This window comes from Gordionus sp. m RMFG-2023, chromosome 1, assembly GCF_954871325.1.
Source record: "Gordionus sp. m RMFG-2023 chromosome 1, tfGorSpeb1-WG-v2, whole genome shotgun sequence".
NCBI lineage: Eukaryota > Metazoa > Nematomorpha > Gordioida > Chordodea > Parachordodidae > Gordionus > Gordionus sp. m RMFG-2023.
Genome location: NC_088775.1, coordinates 31,870,508 through 31,896,738, shown reverse-complemented (window position 1 = coordinate 31,896,738; position 26,231 = coordinate 31,870,508). Strand labels below are relative to the sequence as shown.

Here is a 26,231-nt window from a genome sequence, read left to right as displayed (position 1 = left end):
TGGGAATTTTTTTATTATTAACTATGGATCAGACATTAACCTAAAACAAATAAACCAAGGCCCATAAAAATCTGATTTTGAATGTATTTTTAAATTCATTATGATTATTTTAATATTTTATTTAAGTTCTCAACTAAATTATTATGATCTTTGGTTGGGCTTAGAGAAATTTTTTCAAAACTATTATGGCCTTGGACCTTGCTTGGGAATTTTTTTTAATTAGGCATGATCAATAATATTTTAACAAATGATATTGATATGGGTATCAAGTAAAAGCTATAAATATATTTTGACTCAAAACATAGCATTTAAACTTAGTTTTAATGGATTGGATCTGGCCTGAAGGTGGGAGGGGTTATAAAGAATAAGAATTGGATATTATTTTCAACAGGTAAAAACTATTATAAGAGTAAGGAGAAAATTCTCATTCCCCGTCATTTTTGACGGGCTCAGCAATGTTGCCTAACGGGAGCTCTAGTACTTTTAGTTATATATTTTTCATTTTGCCCTTCAAGAAAGACTGATCATCATACTTTTCTCTCTTATTTGATGATATATGAATCAGAAATTAAGAATATCTTATGAGGTATGATTCACAAATTTACCTCTTTTTCGCCTAAATTTTAATATTTTTATAAAATATATAAATTAATTATATTAATAAAATATATTTAGTACCATATACGCAAACTAATTACCCCTCACCCTTCAATTTATAAGTTAGGAATATTTGTATGTGCAATAAGTATATTCAAAAACGAATCGAATAGAATTAAAATACAGCCAGGCCCGTGTACCCGGGCTTAGGGCCAGGCCTGAAGGTCTCTGGTAAAAATATAATTCTTTATTTTGTGTGAATTATTATTAAAAAAATTAGCATAATTATGGATAATAGGATGACTCTTAGGAATTAATTAACTTAGATGTTCAAGTTGACAAAAAGTACTCACAAAAATAGGAACCATTAGGGAACAAATATTATACAGTAACAGGAATGGAAAAACTTTTTTAATCATTACAATGGAACATAAAATGTAAAGAATAACTATCTCATTACATTTATAGGTTCCATTCACATCTGAATAAAAAGAGTTGCAGTTAAATTGAATATTTTTAAAACTTAAACCAAATTAATTTATTTATAAGAATTTTAAGGATAACTTTTTATAATTAGAACTCTTTATAAATTATAATATAGGACATTTTAAACTCAAAGGATTTGAAAATGATAAGTAATCTGCATTGCCTAATTTTTCAAGCCCGGCTCGGCTAAAAAATTTTTAAAAAATTTGTCCTGCCCATCCATAAATAAAAATTATTTACCGGCCCAGCCCGAAATTATTTAAATAAAGAAAAATAATATTTTTTTGATTGTTAAAATAATATTCTACAAATAACAAATATTAGTGCTTGTTTTTTTGCAAGAATATTAAAATATATCTATTTATCTGATAAAATGTAATAAAAATATTGACCCAGCCCGGTCCGAATTTTTTTTAAAAATATTAGGTTCGACCCAGCCCGAAACCATGATTATTTTTATAAAATAGACGCGACCTGGGCTGTGATTTGCAAATCTGAAATTTACATCATTTAGGTGTATTATCATACATAACACTTAAATAGAATATGCATAATTTTTAATTCAACTCGTTTGCTTTTTTAGGACGACTAAATAAGATAATAAGTAGTGCAATGATAAATTAAAAAAAAAAGATCTGTTAACATATTTTCGTATGAATTATTTAATAATATATATTTTTTAAAAAACAAAATATTCTAATGGTAAATTTTATTAATCGTACGAATATATTATAGTAAATTAATACGAATAATACGCTATTTGTATTTAATAGGCCTAGTGTGTTATATTAATGAAATAAACGTTAGTTGCTTTATGTATGGGTTTTAGTTAAAAAAAATTTAAAAAAAAGTATCTCTATACATGATTCTAATAGGTTTGTATGACAAAGGTTCGAATCAATTTTAATGATTCAATTTATAAACAGAACCGATATTCTCTATGGTTAGTATACCTATGCATCCATCCGTCATACATTATCATCTATATTAATATTTAATTATTCTATGAAGGGCAAGTAATATTCCAGTTCGTAGCTCAGGACGAAGATATAGTAAGCCGCGACAAATTGGCATACGGAATTTTGAGTGGAAATGATTGTGCAATATTTGATCTTGATCCAATAACAGGTAACACTTTATTATTTGTCATTCATTTCATAAATTGTAAAAATTAAAGGGTTAAAATAACTTGCAAAATTTTAACAAAAATATTATTTAACTTATTTATTGTCAATAGCATTGACTCCTCTCCTGCAAAAAAATAAATTTAAATTATAGTAAACAAATTTATTTAACTTATTTATATTATATTTTAACTAGTGTTGATAAAGTAGCGCGCTACTTTTTCAGTAGCGATAGCTTTGCTCTACTTTTTGAAAAAAATAACGATAGCTGTAGCTCGTACTTATTTAGAAAGTAGCGAAGTAGGTTTACATTTTATATAATAAATACACATAAAAATTGTTAAAATATATTTATAATGAATTCTATAATCGTTATCTTTTAATTTAATTTTGAAATTGAATTATATATTTAAAAATCTGCATTATAAATTTAGTTTTCATAATAATTTTAAAATGTCGACGATAGAGATTGATATTGAAGATAATTTTGGTACAGATCATATCGACAAAGTAATTTCCCTGGAAGTAATATGAAATTTCCTTTTCCTGGAGTAGCAAAATATTTTAATTTTTACAACATAATTAACACAGGGTATAAATTTCATTGTAAGATGCACCGGAAGATTTTGTAATGAAACAAGACTAGTAGCTTCAACAAGGAAACGTTTTAAAGTAATATCAAACAAATTTATTATCAATATGTAGCCCAATCCCTACTCTTAAAAAAATACTTATTTCCACCCTTTCACATTTTAACCAATTTTTAGAGAAATATGATGATTTTTTTGAAATATATAATAATACTATTGAAAATCCTTTAGAAGCATTTTTTTTAAATCTAAAAATACTCAAATGAGTATTTTTGATGATTTTTCTTATAGAGAAAATATGTCTATTAAATTTAATACTGCATGCGTGTGCTAGTACGATTATTAAGCCATAGCTTATACTTTCTGATCGTAACTCTTGATATGGGATAGCAGTATGGAAATGTTATTATTATTGAGTAATAAGATTTAAATAAAGTTTTTAGTTTAAATTGAGATATTTAAAATTAAATAATGTGTATTATCTATTTTGGAATTTTCAGGTTTCTAAAGATGGCCTATCTCATAAAGTAAGATTTAAAATTTTTATTAGTTATAAATTTTTAAAATATCGAAGGAGGTCGGGTTGAGAATCGAGTTTTTTTAGGTTGATTTAATATGTACAACATAAATTTCCTAATGATTACACCAAAAAATGTCATAACATATATATCTGAAATTGTCATATTTTTTATTTGTGGAAATAGAGATGCATAAAATATATAATTTAAAAAAATTCTAAAGTAGCATAAAAAGAAAGCGCTACCTTTTTGGAAACGTTAGTGGTAGCGATAGCGCGCTACTTTTAAAAGTAGCTCCTAACAACACTGATTTTAAATTAATATAAAAACTACTTGTGTTTTTTTAAAATATATTTCTTATTTTCAGCTAAATTTGAATAATTTTGTTTCATTACATGTGAAGATTTTTCTACATTATTATATTTTATAATGAAATTTAAGAACTAAATAAAAAATTATTTTATCTAAATATTATACCTGGCTGCTACTATTATCACATTAAAAAACAGATGATGCGTTTTAGTATTACAAAAATTTAAAAACGCTATGTTTTTTTGAGTCACCAGATATATAATTATTAATATTAAATAATTCAATTAAAATATTTTTTTACATAATCCTGAATATATATCGACACTTAAACTGTATTTATTCTGATAGGATTCTTGAATGTCGCTATTGTACCCGAATACCCATTTCTCGATAGCTTCACTTTAAACGTGACCGTTTTTGACGGGCTTTTTTATGATTTCGCCGTTTTAACTCTCCGTTATAACCAGCTCACTAAAGATAGACCCTTCACGTTAAGGGAATTTTACAGTTTTATCGATTTGGAAGTCTTGAAGCGTGGGGACGAAAATTTAGACCCGAATGACACTTTTATGGAATCGTTAGGAACCTTGACGTTCGAACAAACGCTTTACATTAACGGAAATATTGTCTCACCGACTCTTTTGGGAAAAGTGATTTTCCATTTAGATTCAATAATTAAGCAATATTAGTGTATCTCTATGTATTTAATGTGTGGGGAGGATGGGAGTCAAATCCCTCTTTAATATGCTAATAAGTATATATATATTAATTGATTTCGATTATACAAATCGAGAACTAGCATCGTACTCTAATCAACGTTAAATTTTTGTAAGTATAAGAGCTTAAAGAAAATGGGAACAAAATGAAAGGACATAAACACAGTTTATTACTTGAAAAAAGACATTTATAAAAATTATTTTCTTTTAAACAGGTATCAATTCCGTCTCATTTAACGCCCTTATTAGCTTACTCAACTAACCCCAGCATTCAGTACAAACTCATATCTAGCTATCGCGACATAAATTTTTCACTCGTTCCTTCACCTACCAACGGAGACTATTCAGCCTTTTTGTATTTGACTCACGGCTCCTTTAATGTCTCCTTTTTTTTGTCATTAGTTGTACTCGTTAATATGACTCCTTCACCAGTAAATCTGTTCGGAACCTTAAGATTGATCATCTTGAACAGAACCGAGAAGCCCGAAAGACCTAATTTTATTGTCAAGTATTACAACGTGGACGTTAGCAACCTCATAGTAGGTGGAACCGAACTGTTGAGGGTTAGTGTTAAAAAAATAATTAATTACTATCTGAAAATTATCAGAAGGTTATTACGAAAATAAATAAGCAGTTCTATTATGCAAATTTTAAATCCTTTTTTTGTGTGCTTCAAAATTATGCCTATAGCTCGAACCGTTACCCCAATTAAACCCTTCCCGCTTGGAGTACCTGGTATTGGCAAACACTAGTAATCAAACGCATTCGCCGTCATCATTTCATTTGGAGAAATGGGTGGATATAGATAAGACTAGTGGGATTGTTAGGCTCAAGAGAAGCTTGAAGGAATATTTCCATCAAGGGGGAACGAAAGAAAGGTCCTTCGACATTAGCTTCACTGCCAGAATTCGGGATAAGCGCAATGTGTTGGATTTTAACGATGTACCGATTACGGTGTCCGTTAAGGATATCAATGACGAAGCCGACTTTGGATGCTCAAAGGTTTGATTTTATATTGTTTTGATGCAATTTTTACAATTAGGCCCTATCTAATACTTATTTTTCTTCTTCAAAGTATCAATATTGGAATTCAAAAATTATTTACTGAAAACAAACTCAAAAAGCCCTTTTACCACTTTATGATTCCGGAAGACTCCACCCATGGTTCCATCATAGGTCATATCTCGTCTATTGCCTCAGGCGAACCTAGTGTTTCTTCTGTTGGCGCAAATTATTCTTATTTCTTGGTTCCAGGCTTTGTCGAATCTAATAATGCCTTCTATACTTTCATCATTGACAACGTTAATGGTTCTTCACAGGGCAATCTTAAGTTAAATCCATCAGGCCCAGGTTTAGATCGGTCAAAAATTCAGGAATACCTATTCAAAGTTGGTGTAATTAGGCACTATGATAAAATCAGCCTCAAACGGTATTGCAATGCGATGGTGACGGTCAAGAGTTCTACAGTACCTAAACTAGTTTTTGAGTGTGAGACAATTAATAATAGTGATGCCATTTATAATTTTACCAGATATCCCATTTTCAAGCGATTGGTACCTGGATATGAAGATAGTTCTAACCTGACAGAATCTTTAAATACTTGTCAAGAAATAGACGTATATGAAGATGCTTATGATTTGAAAGATCGCGTTAACGGATCGTCTTGTCCGATTCGGCCTCCGCCGTTATTCAAAATTAGGGCCCATTTTGCAGACCTCCTCAATTCTGAGTCAGCCAACCTTACCTACTCTATAGAATCCGTCCACACCATACCAGCCAAGAAAATGGGCAAAATAAATGTCTTCACACACGATACTGAAATAAGGCTGGAAAAAGCGGACTCGTTTGCCCAAGGTTTAATCATCGATCATACACTCGGTTTGATCTATTTTGATCCTTCTCTTGTGAATGAATGGGGAAATGGCAACGATTACACGCTCGATCGCGAGCGAGTAAGAGCGTACATAATCAACGTTACAGTAATTTATTTCGGTGATGATTTCGAAAATAAAGACAAAATTTTTTCTAATCACAAATACTCCCATCATGATGTGGAGCATTTCAAAGGCCGAAAGATTTGGGCCCACTTCTTGGTTAACGTTGTAGATATCAACGATAATTCCCCTCATTTCTTGGATTCCTCTGGCCAAATCGTCAAAGAGTACCGATTTAGTTCAATGGAAGGGCATATACAAAGTTAATCTCAGATAGTTATATTAATCAATACTCAATAAGCCTGGCAAATTTTTTTTAAAGATATATTAGATTTGATTCGCTTTATTATGCAAAAGAAAATTTCATGATATATACGTTAACGACACTGTGTTATTTTTTCAATTATAAATCATTTTTTGAGCGCGTTAAAATTTAAAAATCTAATTTTACCGCAAATGTATTCCATCAGGTTTGGAATATCTACCCTATGAATTTCACACAATTTCGCGATGAACCTTCGGACGTAATATAATTTTTAATATTTTTGGATTTTTTATATAAATTATAAATGACTCAAGGGTTAAGGGCAAAATTGTCTACAATACATAAGAATAGTTTAAATATGCTGAAATACACGGTAAAATCATATTTTTAAATTTAAAAAAACGTACTCAAAAAATGATTTAAAGTTGAAAAAATAACTGCCGGAAAAAACACATTGACACTAACATATATATATTAAACTGTATTTCACATTGTCACAGGTAATAAATCCATTGCACAAATAACTGCCATCGATCCCGATGTTGCGGATAAACTGACCTTTTATTTGAGAGGCAAACACTCTAATCACTTTCTAATAAGTAAAATATATAATTTCTCATAAATTTTTAGGATATAAATTTTTCAAATGTTCTAAATCCCCGATTTTTCTACTATATAAATATAATATAATCTTATGGTTCTTCTTTCTTACTTTTCCAAGGGATAATTTTCTTTTAAATTTAATAAATACGACTTCTTATACAACCTTTTTTTAATACACTTATTATTAATCCATAAAGGAAACGATGGCTCTTTATACGTGGCCTCCCATGGTTTGGACCGTGAAAAGGTTTCTTCTTATAACCTAAGCCTATCTGTTACGGACGGTTTACACATCGCCCATGCTAATTTACTCATAACGGTCTTGGATGTGAACGATAACGCGCCCGTTTGCCAGGATGTTTGAATCCTTAATTTTTTTTCATCTGTGTTTACTTTTTTATTATTATAGATGTTTAACATGCATGAGCTTTTAAAGAAATATAAAGGTATAATAAGATTTGGGAAACAAATTTGTTTTATGAAAACAATATATTAATATTTCATAAGGTTTTTTGAATTTTTATTTTCAATTAAAAATTATTTTGGCTCAAAATAATGAAAATTTTATCGATTTTTCCAATAAACCATTTCCAAACAAGCATAATAAGAAAACAATTATTTTTTTGCATAATATATTCGAATAAAAATCAAAATTTTTGTTTTTTTTATTAATGATTGAATAGCGTTTGATATGATCAAAGAGTAAACATTTTTTTAAATATTCTATTATTCAAAAAATTTAGGCAAGTTATTACATCAAACATAATTCTTTTTTTATAATAATTATGTGCTCAAAAATGTAAGGCCCGTTCATCTCAAATCAAATATTTTTCTGGAGATAAGTCACTATTGCAAGATAAATTTATATTAAAAATCTAACCATAAGCTTTCGACTGAATAGATATAAATATGATATTTTCTAATGAATTGACAGGAGTTAGTTCTATGGATACCCGAGGATATCCCTTCACAGTCTTACGTTGGAATGATACACGCTAGTGATGTTGATTCTACCAGCATAGGCAAATTAACCTATCAGATTGTTCATTCTGACCGAAACTTTCATATCGTGAACATAGATCACAATCAAGGTCTTAAATAACTTTCTTTATAATCTTTTAAAAATTGTAAAATTATTAGGATTTCTAAAGCTTGTACGGTAAAAATTTTATTCTAGGTCTCATCATGATAATCAGTCCAGGGTTAGACAGGGAAACTATCCCTCACTATAGCTACACAGTTAAGGTCATGGACCAGGGTTCCCTGTTTTGCCTGACTAAATTAGTTATCAATCTTTTAGACGTGAATGACAACCCTCCTCTATTCATGCTATCGTCCAAGCACCGGCGGTTTTTCACTTTTCCACTCAATATATTCGAACTGCATTCGAACCAATCTTACTGGATGATAACCAAGGTCACCGCCATGGACCACGATACAGGTTTTCTTTCTCATTAGTTTTTTTGCTAATTTCTCAAATTAGAAAATTTTTGCCATGGGGTGGATAATAATAATAGAAAAAGTTAATGAATGAATCAAAATTAAGGTATAGAAATTTTATTAAAGTAGAAATTAGAATTGTACCGATATTAAATATTGCTATCGGATCTGTGCTGATATTGAATTTTTAGGGAAAAATATCGGATCAGCCGATTTTTTAAAAAATTTACTACCTATTTTATGAATATATATTTTTTTAATATATTTTTTTTAAACTAATTTCCTTTTCTTGTAATAAATCTTCATAATTCCCCCAAAAAAGTTTTCAAAATAAAAATGCTTATTGATTTTATAGGCTGTGCCGAACCACAAATTTTTAACCGATCCTATCCCATATTGCTAAAAAAACCGATTTGATATTTATATTAATTTTTATCTACCATCTAACTTTGCATCAATATAATAAAAATATCAATATTAACTAACTTTCACGAATGAATAAGTGTATTTTATTTATTTATTCTCCAAAAGTTAATCTCATTTAAAATATTTGCAATATTTATAGGTGAATGTAGTGGTGTTAAACACAGTTCTATTTAGCCAGTTTTTAAAAAGGGCGAAATATAGATTAGCCAAAATATTAATACCTGCCTCGAAATTTCGCAAATATAAGTTCAAACCTATCTGCCATCTGTGGGCAAAATCAATAAGCTTGAGTAATTTACTTTTGGTCAAAATTTTGAGTTTAACGATTTAAAAATTGACTAAATCGAGCCGTTTAACGAACTGAATATGACACATTAGGTATTTTAAAATCCTTTTCTTGTTGCAGATAATATAACAAAAAATAGTGTATAATTTTTTTAAAACATTACAACAATAAATTGCATTTTAGTTCCTTTCATTAATTTATTATTATAAAAATCGTGAAAACAATGAATAATTTTATTATGTCTGTAATTAATTTCTTCAGTTTATATATCTTTTACAAATCAATATAAATACATCAATTAATCATAATAAATTTCAATAACAATTAATCCTATTATTAATTGCCTTTATTTTCAAGGTTAATTGATTCTAATACAATTATTTATAAAAAAAAATAATTTATGATTATATATATGTCGTAATTTTTAAAGGGATTAGAACTATACAGGGTCATCACGGGTTTTAAAGGGATAATTAAAAAATTAGGGTTTTAAGTTAAGGAATGATAATACGATATTATCATGTTTTAATCGTGATAAAGAGGAATCTTATTTTAAAAAGCGTTTTACGCGCGTTTCGTTTCGTTTCGTTTCATTTCTTTTTAATTTTATTGCTATTTATTAATTTTCAATGTTGTTTTTTTTGGCTTTATGAAATAAGCTATGTCTTATATAGGTTAGGCCTATTCAAAAATAATTCGATTCGAATAATTCAAATCTAATCGAATAATTACGAATACGAATACGAATAATAAATTATTTGTTTTATCTGAATACGAATAATCATTTATTCGATTCGAATAAAACGAATTATTCGAATTATTTAATAAATTGTTTAATAAATCTAACATTTGTCATTTCTATTTGTTGACCTGCCAATCTGACAGGTGATGTGTTTGTGTTTATAAAAATTCTAGCACAAATTTAAAAATTTCTGAAGTGGAAATTTAAATTTTTATTTGCCACATTTTTTGAATCTCACGAAAAGTTTATTTTTGAATATCTCATAATAAGTTATATTAAAAATTACACAAACCAGAGGTATATAAAAATATATTACATCTCAATAATTATGTTAGCTAGCCTAATTATGTTAGAGGAGAATGCTTCTGATAATTATGATTGATGTTGAAGATGAGAAAATTTCCTCACAAAAGAGAGCAATCATATGGGATCAATATCAAATCCTTAAAGACGGTGAAAAGGCTGCTTGAAATTACTGCAAGAGTATTATAAAATGTAAAGGCAAAACAACATCTCCTCTTATTATTCATTATAATAGGTTTCATTCACACCTTAGTAAAAAAAATAATAAAATTGACATTTTTTTAAAGTCTACACCAAATTCTTCAAAAAAAATTAATTTTAAGGATAATCTATTAAAATTATTTATAAATAATAATATATCTTTTAAAATTATTAATTCAAATGATTTTAAAAATTTTATAAGTGATCTTGATTGTTCTGTACGCTCCAATACTCTTAAATTGCACATGTATAATACATTTGCAGAAAAAGAACAGTTGGTACAGGAAATAATATCTAAAAATAAAAGTCAGATCAATTTTTCATCTGACATTTGGATTAGCCTAACACAGGTTCCTTTTTTAGGGCTAACAGCCCATTTTATTGATGATAATTTTAAAATAAATAACATAATTTTGGATGTCAGTCCAATAAATGAAGCACATTCAGGTGAAAATATATTTAAAGCCTTCGTTAAAATAATTAAAAATTATAATTTAGAGAATAAAATTTTTTATATGACTTTAGATAATTCAACTAATAATAAAACATTTATTGATACATTTTCTTTAAAATATCCATTAATAAAAATAGGGCACATCCGATGCTTTGCCCATGTAATTAATTTAATATCCAAAGAAATTTTAAAAATTTTAGATCCTTCAATTCTAAAACTAAGAAACATTATTAGAATGATTCGTAATTCCCCTAAAAAATTAAATTTATTAAAAAATATATGTAGTTCCCTACACCCTCCCCTAAATTTTTTAAAACCAAAATTGGATTGTGAAATAAGGTGGAATAGCACCTACCAAATGATTGAAAGGGGCTTATTGATAAAGCCTGCCATAACAATATTAGTTAATGAAGTAATAACTAATATTAAAATTCTTCAAGAAAAACAAATATCAGAGGTAAACTAAAATTTATAATTAGGTAATAATATAATACTTTGATAACATATAGGAAGAATGGGAGGACTTTATAAAAATTAAAGCTCTCCTATTGCCTTTATAAGAAACTACAAATATGGTATGTGGGGAGATTTATCCACTTATAATTTGGTTATACCTTATTATATTTTAATTCTTGAACATCTAAAAAATGAAAAACCTGGTTTCCATAAATCCTTTAACAATAGTTTCAAAGTAGCATGTGATAAATTGTTGGGCTATTATAATTTAACTGCCGATGATGCAATAATAACCACAATATTAGATCCCAGGCTTAAATTAGAATATTTTAAATCATATCTGTTGATTATGATATTGATGTATCCAAGTTAATGGACAAATTTAAAGAGATTTACAATAGATATACAGGTATTTAATTTACCCCCATTTAAATATGATTTTATTTTATAAGCTCATAATTATAACTGTCAAACAAATAAAGATAAAATTCAACAAAACAGGCTAGACATTGTTTTTAAACAAAATAATATTCAACTGTGTGAAATAGATTTTTATCTGAGTGAACTAAGAGCAAAGAGTGATAGTGACTAGAGGTCGGCGCGGGCCTAATTTTTTATTCACGGACCCCCGCTCAAGGTGGCAATAAATAATATTCTCGCCCATTCACGCTTACCACTAAAAAATTTTCGACCCGACCCGCCCCCTCACGAAAGGCAATATTTTGATTCACGCCTGTTTTTAAATTTTTCAAAACTTTAATGGTATAATTTTTTACACTTTTTTGAATTTATTCTATTTATTTCTTTAATTCCATAATCCATAATAACAAAAAATAAATACATATTATAAATCCAAATTTTTACTTAGAAAAAGAAGAATGTCTATTTTTTTTTATTTCCACACAGCTTTCATCGGTAGATGTTGATGCTTCATCAGAATCATCTAAAAAAATGTTTCATTTAGAATATATGGTTTTTTATGAATGTAGGATGAATTAGGAAAGTTATAAATGACAGTTGGCATTGACTTATGCATATCATCTAATTTTATATCATTTCACATTTTTAAGATTGTTTTGTAAATATCTTCCTTTTCTTCGTCTATTTAAAACTTAAGGCTTTTGAAATTAGGATCTAAAATTAAGCCTACCTTAAGTGCTTGAGAATAAATTTTAAAGTTTAAGTAAAAAATCTCGCGACAAAACATCTAAACATAAAAAGAAGATAGAACTAGGAGCGTGACATCAGATGTTTATAAAATGCCTGAATATTTTTTGTTTTCAAAATTTTTTAAAAAAAATTAAAATTTCCGTGATTCACGGGAAATTCATGTTTACGCCCGGGAAAAATTTTGGGAAGGCACGTCACGCCTAATAATTTAAAATTTATTCACACTCACGCCGTGACCCACCGTGACACGATGGGTCACGCCTAATTTCACGGCCCGCGTCCACCTCTAATACTGACCCGTTAATGTGGTGGAAGGCAAATGCATATCGGATTCCCATACTCTCGAAAATGGCAAGGGATTATCTATCTATACAAGGAACATCAACTGCTTGTGAAAGGCTTTTCTTAGTTGGAACTAATTTATTGTCAAAAAACCGCTTGTAATATAAGGACAAAATATAAGAAAAACTCTTTGCCTTAAAAATTGACTTAAATTATAAATTAAATTAATAATATACATTTTAATTTTGTTTATAACTTGATTATATATTATTATACTATCAGATTATTGATTATATATTATTATAATTTTTTCCGTTTAAAATCAAATTTGTAATAAAAAAATTTGTCATATTTGAGTATGAATTATTTTATTAAAAAAAATTAATTCAAATTATTCGAATACAAATAGTAGATTTTATTATTCGTACGAATTCAATTAGTAAATTATTCGATTCGAATTCGTTTTTGAATAGGCCTAATATAGGGTATCAATCGATAGCTAATCAAAAGATCTATTCAACTGCAGGTCAATCTCTTCCCCTTAATGGACGAGTCTAGGTCTGGGGGGTCAGGAATATTTTTATCAAATAATAGCTAATTTTAATACCTTTTGACTGAAAGTCTTCATTCTTGGTCTTGATGGGTATGACTTGGTCTGGAGGGTAAATGGAGGGGGGGGGGGGGTGTAAAAAATAATTTTTTTTGATATGGGTATCAAATAAAAGGTAATTAAAATATTTTTTTATTGTAATAATAATAATCACTCATAAATGGCGGGTCTAGGCTTTGCGGGTCAGGAATATTTTTATACACAAAATATAGATATGGGTATCAAATAAAAGCTAATTTTTTAGATTGAAAGTATTCGTTTTTTGTCTTGATGGGTATGACTTGGACTGGGGTGTTGATGTAGGGGGGGGGGAGGGGTAATCCTCTAGAGCAGGGTTTATGGTGTCTTTAAAGTCAGTGTATACCCACATGATGCCGTCTCTCTTGAAAACAGGTGTTAGTGGACTTGTCAATCTGACTTGAGATACAGGTTCCATGATGTTATCCTTTGACCAGACATCCAACTCGCGTGTCATTGCACCAATCCTAGCATACGGCACTCTCCTAGGGGGTATGATTCTAGGTGCAGCTTCATGCTTCAAGTGAATCTTCACTTTCCTAATCATTTTGGGTTTGTGGAGCGTGTTACCTCAAGGTCATTTTTCATAGTCGAAATCACCTTATCGAGATTATCGTCTACGTTACCCGTAATGAATGTTTTTAATATATTATTGAAGGCGTGGAGCTATGCACTTCCTAACAGGAGGCACTTATCACTATCCACCACTATGGCTTCCATCTTTTGTGTGTTTCTTCACATTTCACGTTAACATTGGCTAGGCCTATTTGATAGCACTGCCATCGTATCCTGTCGGCCTAATATCGGTCTCGCGTGTCGTGGCTATCCCTACAGCCATAGCTGTGTGCCTCGTAATATCGTGTACCTGGTGTCGGTGTCCACTTGCATCAACATGGGTATATCGTTAATGCTCACAGTGATGTTATACGCATTATATCTGGTGTCATTGACCCCCAGATTGTTCACCTCCAGATTCTGGAGATTGTACTCTTTGACGTCTGTGTTTATGACATCTTCATCATCGATTTCAACGATGTTCATGGTATTGATGATCTTCGGAAAGTCACGATCTTTATGATCATAAGATCTGTTATTGGTATAGTTATCATTGTTGTAGTAATGGTTGAGCCTAGGCGAATATTTAAGAAAATCATTGCTGTTTTGAGGGTTATGTCTATGATGACCGTGACGTGGATAATTGTTTCGATTGTCGCTTCTATAGTAATTTTCGCGTTGATCATAACTTTGACTAAAATCACAACGACAGTCATGGCGGTTGTCATAGTAGTTGTACCCGCGATTGTCGTATCGATCGTCGTGGTGTAACGGTCGTCGAAACGATTGCGGTTGTAATGACGATTATCAAAGTGTTGATCGAAACGGTTGTCGTGACGAATATCGTAACCTTCATCGAAACGTTTGTCACTGCAGTTGTCATAGCGCGGCGTACATTGAAACGTTTGTCGCGGCAGTTGTCGTAGCGTATATCGTAACGTTTCGAAATGTTTGTCGTGGCAGAAAGCATCATAATTTACAAGAGATTTACCATGACCATTGGAGTCCTGTTTGAGTTTTACGGTCTCGTGGCTATTTTTAGCCCCGCCAATGTTATTAAGTATGGCTTCTACTTCACGCCTTTGATATCATTTGACTCCCTAATATCTTTCTCTAGACCTAGATTATATATGTCTTCTATGGTCATGAAGCTCCTAACTGCTCTCCTGATCTCTTTGGAAATCGTGGCCACTATTCTCGATAATACGTTGAATGCCCAAATTTGCATTCTTTATTGAGCCTGGCTAAGCGTGTAACTCATGCCGTGACTCCTTGTTGGGTGGCAACATAAAATGCGGAGAGTTTGGCATTCTCGATCTTCGAAGGATGTTGAAGCTTGAATTTTCCAAGAAGAGTGATGAGTCCTGGAGGTCTGCCTCCATGCAAATTGCTCCAATGTGAAAATCTTGGTTTACTAGATATAATATTTTTAAATGTTTTTAAAAAAAATTATAAGCAGATTTTATTATTCCATTACCTTATTTTGTATAAATATACAAAAATATCAATGTAAATATCGGTATCGGTGCCGTTTGAAATAAATATTAGATCGGAGAGGTGAAAAATCGTGGATCGGTACAACCCTAGTTGAAATCATTATCTGATTTAAATAAAAGGATTGTAAGTTGATCAATATTCATTATATCCAAGTGTCATAGGAAGATTTTAGTATCAAATAAAAAAACAATATCACTTTGGAGAAATTAATTTTTATTCTTGTTCTCATATACTTCACTTCTGCCAACTCTGACTCATACTATTCACCTATCATTTTTTGTGAATTTGATATTTTTAAAAGCCAACCAAGATTCAGCGATGTTTATATTTATACATGTTGCCAAATTAATCATTTTTTATATTTTTTTTCGTTCTCATTTATAGTTTTGGGGAATCTAAGGCTATAATTAAATAGCCAGCTTTAAACAACGCTCAAATTTTATTAAAACAAAAGCACACCTATTTTTTTTAAGCATAAACTAACCGTTGCCATATATATTATGTGTTTTGATGAGATCAGCCATGTTAGGTCAAATTTATTGCTGATTAAATTCTGATTTATAAGTTAAATTTCATTGGGGAACTCTACATCTAATATCCAAACTTGTGGGTGAACTCCTTACTCGTTGCTCCTTGATGAGACCTTTATAGAATTTAAACCAACTAATTATATTTTTTAAGGTAAGAACGCACAAATTAAATACACTCTGTCTATCCTGAGTCCGCAAAGAGGAAGCTTACCGCATCTCACTATCGATCACTCTTCCGGAATAATAGGTATCAATAATTCCGCTTCGTCATTCCTTTCACGACTCGGTAATTTGACCGAAACCGATAAAATTATTCGTTTTCAAGTTAGGGCCACTGATTCAGGTTTATTTAAAAAAATATTTTTTAAAATGTATCCTTTAAAAATTATATGAAAGTTAATACCTAACTATTGATCATATTTTTTTTAAAAGAGTGACTTCTATAAGATTTGCTGGTTTTTTGAAACTTAAAACATATCTTAAATTAAATATATATGTATATATTTTAGGAAATCCATCGCTTAGCACGTATCTTAATATGACCCTTTCGCTGATTGACACTCCTATCCGACATATAAGCAACTATTATTTGAAGTATTATTTAGGCGTACCTTCGGACTTGGCTCTTGGGTCTGCTCTGATTCACGTAGATGACCTTTTTCCAAATGCTGAAAGCGTTAATGACAGCTCATCAGAGTATGAGATAACTAATGGAAACGGCGAGGGCTATTTTACCCTGGGCAAAGATGGTAATTTTATTTGAGCTTAATTAATGGGTGTCAACTTTTTTTCCTGGAAATTTCAAGTTTTTTTCGTCTTAATTTCATTTATTATTCAAATCAAATTGTTAGGCACGAAATCCTCGTATTCGAAAAAAAAAATGAGTATAGAATATCAGTTATGATGAGATCTTGTTTTGAGGTCTGCAGCAGGCGAGTTGAAAATTTTATACATTGGGAGAGCGGGTTAAAATTAAAAGTATTTATAAGTTAACTGGTTTAAATATTTTTGGACAAAATGAGCAGAACGGGTTTGTATTGTATTAAAAATATTGCATCATATTGTTTAAGCTAGTAATATTAAAATAAAATAGATAAAGAGCCAAACCAATCGAACAAATAATTTTTAAGCATTGAGCTGGTGAGAGTTTGTTTTAAAACTGGGCGGGCGGGTTAAAAATTTGTTCATTATAGACCTCTAGCCTCTTACATTGATATTGATTATTGTTATAAATACAACTCTTTAAAGTGATATACATTTAATTTTGCAAAATATTAATCCCAAGGGTACATCACGTTGAATGAATCCTTAACGAACGTTTTTCAAAAAGCTAAAGCTCCTTTCGATAGAACATCGTTAAATTTTTCCGTGGACTTATTCAAGCGAAACAAGGCGTTGAATGAAATAACGGAATGCGCTCACCTGATTATAGAGGTCAAAATGGTTAAAATATATGGCTCATCCGCCGCCGATCTCACAACATTGACTGTTCCAACTTCCCTGATTCCAATGAGCACGACAACTGACAATACTATAACGGTAATATTTTATAAGAAATAGTTTTGTAAAGAATATCGTGAAACTACTATTAGATGTTTCTTTCGAAGTTTGCCATATAACATATGAGAATTTCATAGTGAAGACCTGATTGGTTTAAATTTTTTGATCCTATAGAATATGACCTAGCTCAGGTTTGAATACAATATTAGTCTGGTTCAGAGTTAATATAAAAATAATTTTTCAACAATCTACAAAAAATGCATTATTATTTTTAAACAATTATTTTAGTTTGTATAAAAGTTTGACTTTTTCCCCTCGTGGATGTAATAAAACTGGTACTATTCATTTTAAAATACTCCCAAATTACCAAACACTTTTTATCCGGCCCCAAAATTAAGTTGTTTATTTTTTCATTTTCTCTCATGGAATAAAAAAACTGGCACTATTAATTCTGAACTACTCCGAAAGATTTTTTAATTGATATTGTTCTATTACCCAAAATTTTACAAAATCAAGTTATATCATTTTTCCCTCTTGGGCTAAAGGAGTTGACCTCGAAAAGAAATATTTTTGCTTTCCATTCCCATTGCCAAAAATGCGTTGCATTTATTTCACGTATCTCAACGTTCCAGAAAGCATTTCCTAATAAATATAGGATATTAATGTCCAGATTTTGTCATTGATTTTTATAATAGAGAACGGCCTAGCAAAAATCCCAGAAAGATTTTTGGGTCAAACAGTTTGTATAAAATAAAGGGGTTTACAATATATTATTATAATTAGTGCTCTGATTTTACCGATCGAATATTTCGTTTATTCTCTAACACTAATTTAAAGTGAATAATATTTAAATATTTTAATATCCCATTTATTACCATTAAAAAAAGTAGTGCTAAGAATTTTGAACTACTATTAATGAATATAGTTGGGTAATAACCGATTTATTTTGACTATGCCTGATCCGATTTACTTTTGCTCATCTTATGCTGCTATTTTTTGGTTAGATTAGCCTAAGCAATTTATTTTGTCTAAGTCTGAGCCAATTTTTTTTTTGCCTAAGGCTAGGTATAAGCTGATTTATTTTGGCTAAGCCTGAGCCTGTATTTTTTGGATGAGGTTATCCGATTTTTATTGGTTAAGACTAAGCCTATTTATACTATGCCTGAGCTGATTTCTTTTGGTTAAGAATAGGCCTAAATCGATTTATTTTGGCTAAGGTTAAGTAAGTCTTGGCCGATTTTATTTTAGCTAAGGCTCAGCTTAAGCCGATTTTGATTGGTTAAGCCTAAGCTAATTTTGATTGTCTAAGCTTACGCCAATTTTGAATGACCAAGCTTAAGCTAATTTTCATTGGCTAAGCTTAAGCCTATTTTGATTGGCTAAGCATTAATTTTGATTAGCTAAGTTTAAGCTCTAGCTGATTTTGACTGGCTACGCTCTTCTTCTTCTTCTTCTCCGTTTTATGGCGATTTCCAGGTTTACCCGGGTAGGCCAGTTTTCCCTCTGATTTTTCTTTTCCATTTTTGACGGTCCTGAGCATCAATACTTGTAAGATTCAAGCTTCTCATATCCGCCGCTATCACATTTGTCCACGTCATCTTGGGTCTTCCTCTAGGTCTTGATCCTCCTACTTCCATCATTGTGCATCTCTTTACCCAGTCATCTCTTGTCATACGTTCCACATGCCCAAACCATCTTAGTCTATTTCGTCGCATTACCATACCAATCATTTCTATACCTAATCTTGCTCGCAATTCCTTGCTAGTTTTTCTCTCTCTCAGAGATACCCCACACATCCATCTAACCATCCTCATCTCTGTTCTTTCTAATTTGGCTTCGTGAATTGCTTTCATTGCCCATGTTTCACCGCCATAAACTAAACAACTCCTCACGCAGCTTACGTAAACTTTCCCCTTTAACTTCAGAGAAACTTTTTTATTTGTAAGAATAGATGACATCTCTCTGAACTTCTTCCAAGCTTGTCTGATCCTTGCAACAACAGCAGAATCTACACCACCATCTGCGTTTAGCATATCACCTATATAACAAAACTTATCCACTTTTTCTAGGGTTAACCCATTGCCAATATCCAGACCACCATTTTTTAGGTTATCATTATTATGTATCCCTTTCATGCATGTTTTACAAATAAAGGTCATTCTTTCTAACATCAAACTGCCTTTTTTCCCACTACATCTTTTATGTACCCATTTCTGGCATCTGGTACATTGGATAGAATTTCTAGCAACTCCTTTCCCACATACACCACAAGGCCACTTACCTGATTCTTCTATCTTTAGATTTTCCCCACCAATCATCACCTTTGTTTTTGATGCATTCATTTTCAGGCCCTTTGCTTCCATAGTCATCTTCCATTTACTAACTTTATCCCTCAATTCTCCCTCACTGTTTGCCATTAATACAAGGTCATCTGCATATAATATCTCCCAGGGAAGTCCTTCACGCATTTCTCTAGCCACCACATCCATTACTAAGATAAATAATAATGGACTCAGCACGGATCCTTGATGAAGTCCTACCTTCACCTCAAAGCTGTCACTATCACCATGATCCGTCCGTACTGCTGTTTGTGCTTCAACATACATTGCCATCACTGCGGTAACTAACCATTCCTCCACACCGGATTTTCTCAAGGCCCATCTTGTAATTTCACGCGGCACCCTATCAAATGCTTTCTCCAAATCAACAAACGCATAATAGAGTTTCTTTTCCTTCGCAAGATACTTCTCCTGAATTTGTCTCACCACAAAAATTGCATCTGTCGTGCCTTTTCCCGATGTAAAACCAAACTGCATTTCATCAATTTTGATTTGTTCCCTTATCCGCTTTTCTAACACTCTCTCAAATACTTTCATTGCATGTTCCAAGAGTTTAATAGCTCTGTAAGACCCACAATCTAAAGGATCACCTTTCCCCTTGTATACTGGGATAATTATACTTCTTCGCCAGTCCTCGGGAATAGTACCTTCTGTGACAATCTGATTTGCTAAATTCATTAACCATTCAATCCCTAAATCATCAGAACCTTTAAACATCTCTGATACCACCATCGTTAAACCCGATGCCTTCCCTTTCTTCATCTTTTTCACTGCTCTCCTTATCTCGTCCTTGCCAAATTTACACCCTGGACCTTCTACCTTTGCACAACTAATATTATTATTCCATTCATTTTCTTCATTCAAAAGTCCTTTCATGTAAATCTTCCAGGTGTTCTTAATACCACTACTATCAATCGTCATTTTTCCTTCCATATTTTTCAAACACTTTACACCTATCACATCCTGCCTCTTTTTTGACATCTGTTTTGCCATTCTAACCATATTTCCAATTCCATCAGCGCATTTCATTTCTTTAGCAAACTCGTGTCTTTTTTCTTCTTGAGCCTTCGCTATTAATTTCTTAGCATTTCTTTTAGCCATCTTGTAAATATCATTATCACTATTTTCTTTGCTATTATACCATACTTTGAAACACCTCCGTTTCTCATCCACGGCTTTCGCTACCTCTGGGCTCCACCACCAAGTCTCCTTATGTCTAGGCGGCCCTTTTGTCCATCCACATACCTCCTCAGTTGTCATTACCCAAGCTTTCTTCATGGCTTCCCACTTGTCATTCACCCCAGATGCTTGTGCCACCTCCGCCTCCCTAATCGCCAATGCCATATTGAATTGACGTCTAGCATTCTCCTCCTTCAATTTCCAAACCTTCAGCCTTGGGACAAACTTTCTTTTAGTGACCCTGGCACCTTTAAGAGTGAGATCTCCTACAACTAGTCGATGCTGATTTATACATTCCTCTCCCGGTATCACTTTCACATTTTTTATTATACATCGATCACATCTCCTTAATAACAAGTAATCCACAACACTTTTGGTACTACCCGACTTATAAGTCACCAGCTTCTCTGATTCTTTCTTAAACATTGTATTACAAACAATCATATCCATAGCATCACTAAATTCTAAAATCCTCTCTCCTTCCAAATTTCTCATGCCGTAACTGATGTAAATTTAATGATAAGATTCAGAAGGATGAAAATTCTAATATTCCTCATTTTAACTTTTCCAATGTTTTTGAATGAAATTAGACATAAATGAATATTTTAAATCTATTTTAGGGAAATTCAATAATAATAATAATGTAATTCAGAAGGGTGACAATTGTCATAATCGTTATTATAAAACTTTTCCATTATTATTAATAAAAATAGGTAATAATTTATATTATTCTTATTAAAAAAACGAATATAGGTCATAAAAAATAATTATATAATATAAAAACTATAAAATAATTTATTTATATTTTCATTAAAAAAGATTGGAAAAGTTTAAAAAATGACACATATAACAATTTATTTTCTCCCTTTGAATTAAATTATATGATTTACTACAGAGCGGTAGCCAATCAAAATCAGGTTTAAGGGGCTTAGCCTTGGCTAGAAATAAACTAGCTCAGGCTTAACCTTAGTCAAAATAAATTGGCTAAACTAAGTCGATAACCTAACTATACTAATGAATATAATATATTCAAATGATTTCTAAAAATTATAAGCACACCATAAGTTAGAGATCTGCAAATGCCTGAAGCTTGGGCTTATTTTTTAAAAATAATTTTGTTCCTGGGTCAGGCCTATTCGGGCCGAGTCAATCTTAAAATTTTAAATATGATATTCAATTTTGTGAAGTAAATTGATATATTTTAAAATTCTTGCAAGAAACAAGGCGCCAATATTTTTATTTGTAGAATATTATTTTTACAATTAAAAAAATAGTAACGGAATGGAATAAGACCTGATAGAATGACTAAAATTCAGTTGACTCTATAAATCTTTAATAGGGGATTTACTTGTGTCTCATCATTGACTTCTAACACCAACATAAATTTATTGATCCAAGCTGAAGCAAAAAAGATTAAAAAATACAAAGATCTCAATAATTTATATTTACTCCAATATGTTAAATTTTCAACAATTTTATAACTACGTTGTTGCCATTTACGCCTTCTATAAATCTATCTCTGAACATAACATACTATTACCATTTACGCCTGCTATAAATCTATCTCTGTATTTTATCCATATTCACAAGTCTTTGAAAGGGATTTTAATCTTACTATAAAATGTATTATAAATTCATTTACTGATTGTTTCGCTTTTTAAAATTTAAATCGTTCATAAATTTGATTTGTTTACAATTGATAATAATGCTTCAACAAATCAATTATTTCGATATATTTTAATTGTCCAGGTAATTGAGGATAAGCAAGAACGTAAATTATATTATAAGCCTCTATGCCCAATTTGGTGTTTAAGATATAAATGGATTTATAAGAATAAAATAAATATTATTTTATTTTAACAAAATGAAAAGAATAAAGGATAATTTTACTTTAACAATAATATGTTTATATCTTCATTGAAAGAATATTTACGATAATAAATCAATTACCATATATTGTATCCTTAAACAAAATACAATTTATTTAAAGTTAACACATTCCACCCAACATGGCCATAATTTTGTTCATATAGTCATAGGTGTTGATCGTTTTACTTATTCATCTTTTAATAAATTTGAATGTATTACAAAATCTACTTATTACAATTTGATAAATACCTACAGGTGAATAATATAGCTAAAAACGTAAAACGATCAACACTTAAGACTATGTTGGGTACAAAGGCATATAAAATAATTTACGTTACGTACCTGCTTATCCTCATTTACCTAGACAATTGAAATATACCAAAATAATTGATTGGTTAAAGAATTGTTATCAAGTGAAAACATATCAAATTTATGAACGATTTAAGCGGAGCAATCAGTAAATGAATCTATAATAAATTTTATTGTAAGATTAAAATCCCTTTTGAATTTGCTATATTCTTTAAAGGCAAATTAAATCTATGATTTGCACAGACCAAAATACATTCAATAATTTGATATTTATTTCTTTTCATACTTTTTTTATATTATTTGCATTATTAATTAATATAGTGTAAATTTTTTTTTTATTTCTTCAATTACTTTAATAAATCATTAGATATATATATTCCTCCATATGCATATTGGTCATAGGGCTTGGGGTTAGAATAAAATTTATAATGCATTTCCCTCTTATATTTGTCAACCCATCACTAATAAGATTTAAATTTTTATCGAATAGTTACTATATTTTTAATCCTTTCATATTTATGGTTTAGCTAATATTTACTGAGTAAATATCTTGAAGACATTTTAAATGCAGGTTTTAAAGATAGAAATAATTTTTCCAATACACACATTAAATTAAGGGAAAGAGACAAATTGACATTAAGTCAGCTGTTGCAAATTCATTAGATTCTTACTTTGTTCTCAGATGATGCTCTATCAATATATTTCATTAAATTGTAATTGGGAATAATTAATTGATTCAGCCAAAATAATTTTAAAAATTAGATTTGTTATCAAAAAAATTAATTAATCCTATTTTATCTCATCTCCCAAACCTTTAATTAACTACCAACCCCATCCCATATCTCTCTAACTGTTAATTCTACTCATAATTCTTACCTCAGTTATTATATGTTTTAACTTTTAATATTTTACTGATAATTAAATTTCCTTCAGGTGAAAATTACTTGAGTTGAGCTGTTATTATATTGTCGATAATGATTGATGATGAATGTTTAAATACAGAAATAAAACACAATTATGATTTATGAACAATGAGGAAAAAATATTTTAGTAAAATATGATAAAATCGTGATTATTTGATCAAAAAACACATTATGAAAATTGGGAAAACTATAGAGTTCAAAATTTTCTTTGTGCTACATCTAAGGATGTCAGGGCCGTAGCCAGAAATACTTAGGGGGCCAAGTGCTTACTGGGGGGGGGGGCACTATTTTTTTAAAATCAAACAAATAATTACGCATTCATATAATTTTTTCCTATTTTTATTAAAAATTTAATAACAAAATAATACTATAATATGAATATACAAAACAAAATAATACTATAATATGCATATACATAACAAAATATTACTATAATAGAATACGGCGATTTTTATTTTTAAATTTTAATATAAATGAACTAAAAGATAAATTCTGCGTTATCCTTTTCTAACGCCATTAATACTAAATTTTGTTTACGTTTATCCTTCATAGATTCTCTACTTCTCGATAAAACTCTCTTTAATGTAGAGAACGAGGCTTCACAAGAAGCCGTTGATATCCCAATGATTATCGCTGCTGAGTAGCATTTATATAATTCTTTAAATGCATAATTATATTTTTTTTTATACATAATATGTAAGATATTTTCAAAATTATGATTTTCTTTAGCTTCCGTAGCTAGCAATCCTTTTGCTATCTTAATTTCATGATGCAGTGTTTCCATATTTAAGTTTAACAGGGATTTTAATGGGGCCATTTTATCTGATAAAAAATAATCAGTGTCAAGGGGGGACAATGTATTAAAAGATGAAAAAAGATTAAAATGGAAATTTTTAGGCGTTTTACGTACCCGCGATGATTTTTGGGGAGTAAGATTAAATTTTGATAAAAGTTTTTCAGCCTTAATCATACTCATAGCAAAAGTATTATCACTTCTTTTATTTTTTAATATATTGATAGTAGAATCAATACAATTTTTAGCATCCACTAGATTAGTACCTACTGATTGTAGATACTTATTTAGTGGATCTATTGTAATTAATATCTCATAAATTATGATAGCTAATATAATGTAATTTATATTAATAGATAAAAGACCAGAGACTTCGACTGAATCATGAATTGAAACCTCTGAATTAAGAGTTCTATTAGAAAAGTAAAATAATACTTCACCAATAGCCTCAAAATTCTCATAAATAATGCTATATGTTTCCAAATGACCAGTCCACCTCTGGTCTAAAAGTCTCTTAAGGGTGTGGCCTGTATATTTACAGGATACGTTAAAACGCCTGAAAAAATTATACAATGCATTTGATAAATTAAAAAAATTAGAAATAATAACAATATTATTATACCAATTTTGAACCACAAGATGCAACTTGTGGTTGTAGCAATGTATAAAAGGAACATTTTTATTAATTTTTTTTTGAAGAAGTGTTTGCACTCCTCTATTTCGGACAGACATAACGTTTGCACCATCATATGCCTGGCTAATTATATTAGCTGAATTAATATTTAGATCATTAAGTTGCTTTAAAATGCAATCTGTAATGCTTTCAGCAGAAAGACACTCTAAATTAATGATTCCTATTAAATTTTCTTGGATTTCTCCAGAAAAAATATAGCGAATTATTATGCTCAGGTTTTCACAACCTGAAGCATCTTTTGTCTCATCAGCCTTAAGACAAAAAAAAGGCATCTCGCTTTTATTATATTTGTCTGAAATATGTTCAAGCACCATATCTGCCATAATGGATATTACTTCGTTTTGAATCTGTGGTGATGTATACAGGGCATTTTGGGGTATAAATTTCATAATTTTATTTAATTCAGGGTCTTTTTGGATGGTGTAGGAAAACATTGCTATAAATAGCCCAGAAGAATAAATTATGTTTTCATATTTTGCAGCATCCGTAATATTTGTTGAACCAGTCCCA

At 30.3% G+C, this 26,231-nt stretch overlaps 2 protein-coding genes across 2 annotated transcripts in view; one reads left to right on the top strand and one right to left on the bottom strand.

Moving 5' to 3' along the window:
- Positions 1 to 26,231, top strand: part of LOC135924200 (uncharacterized) — a 134,323-nt gene that overhangs the window by 80,097 nt on the left and 27,995 nt on the right. Inside the window, exons 30-41 of the mRNA XM_065459250.1 lie at positions 2,095 to 2,211; positions 3,976 to 4,277; positions 4,559 to 4,906; positions 5,034 to 5,345; positions 5,468 to 6,539; positions 7,043 to 7,141; positions 7,343 to 7,503; positions 8,080 to 8,236; positions 8,323 to 8,586; positions 16,267 to 16,458; positions 16,625 to 16,864; positions 17,401 to 17,654. Coding sequence (XP_065315322.1) covers positions 2,095 to 2,211; positions 3,976 to 4,277; positions 4,559 to 4,906; positions 5,034 to 5,345; positions 5,468 to 6,539; positions 7,043 to 7,141; positions 7,343 to 7,503; positions 8,080 to 8,236; positions 8,323 to 8,586; positions 16,267 to 16,458; positions 16,625 to 16,864; positions 17,401 to 17,654 — 3,518 coding nt within the window. The remainder of the gene's footprint in view (positions 1 to 2,094; positions 2,212 to 3,975; positions 4,278 to 4,558; positions 4,907 to 5,033; positions 5,346 to 5,467; positions 6,540 to 7,042; positions 7,142 to 7,342; positions 7,504 to 8,079; positions 8,237 to 8,322; positions 8,587 to 16,266; positions 16,459 to 16,624; positions 16,865 to 17,400; positions 17,655 to 26,231) is intronic.
- Positions 15,311 to 26,231, bottom strand: part of LOC135932019 (dehydrogenase/reductase SDR family member on chromosome X homolog) — a 47,925-nt gene continuing 37,004 nt past the window's right edge. The window contains exon 4 of the mRNA XM_065469357.1: positions 15,311 to 15,502. The gene's annotated coding sequence lies outside the window, so the exon portion shown is untranslated. The remainder of the gene's footprint in view (positions 15,503 to 26,231) is intronic.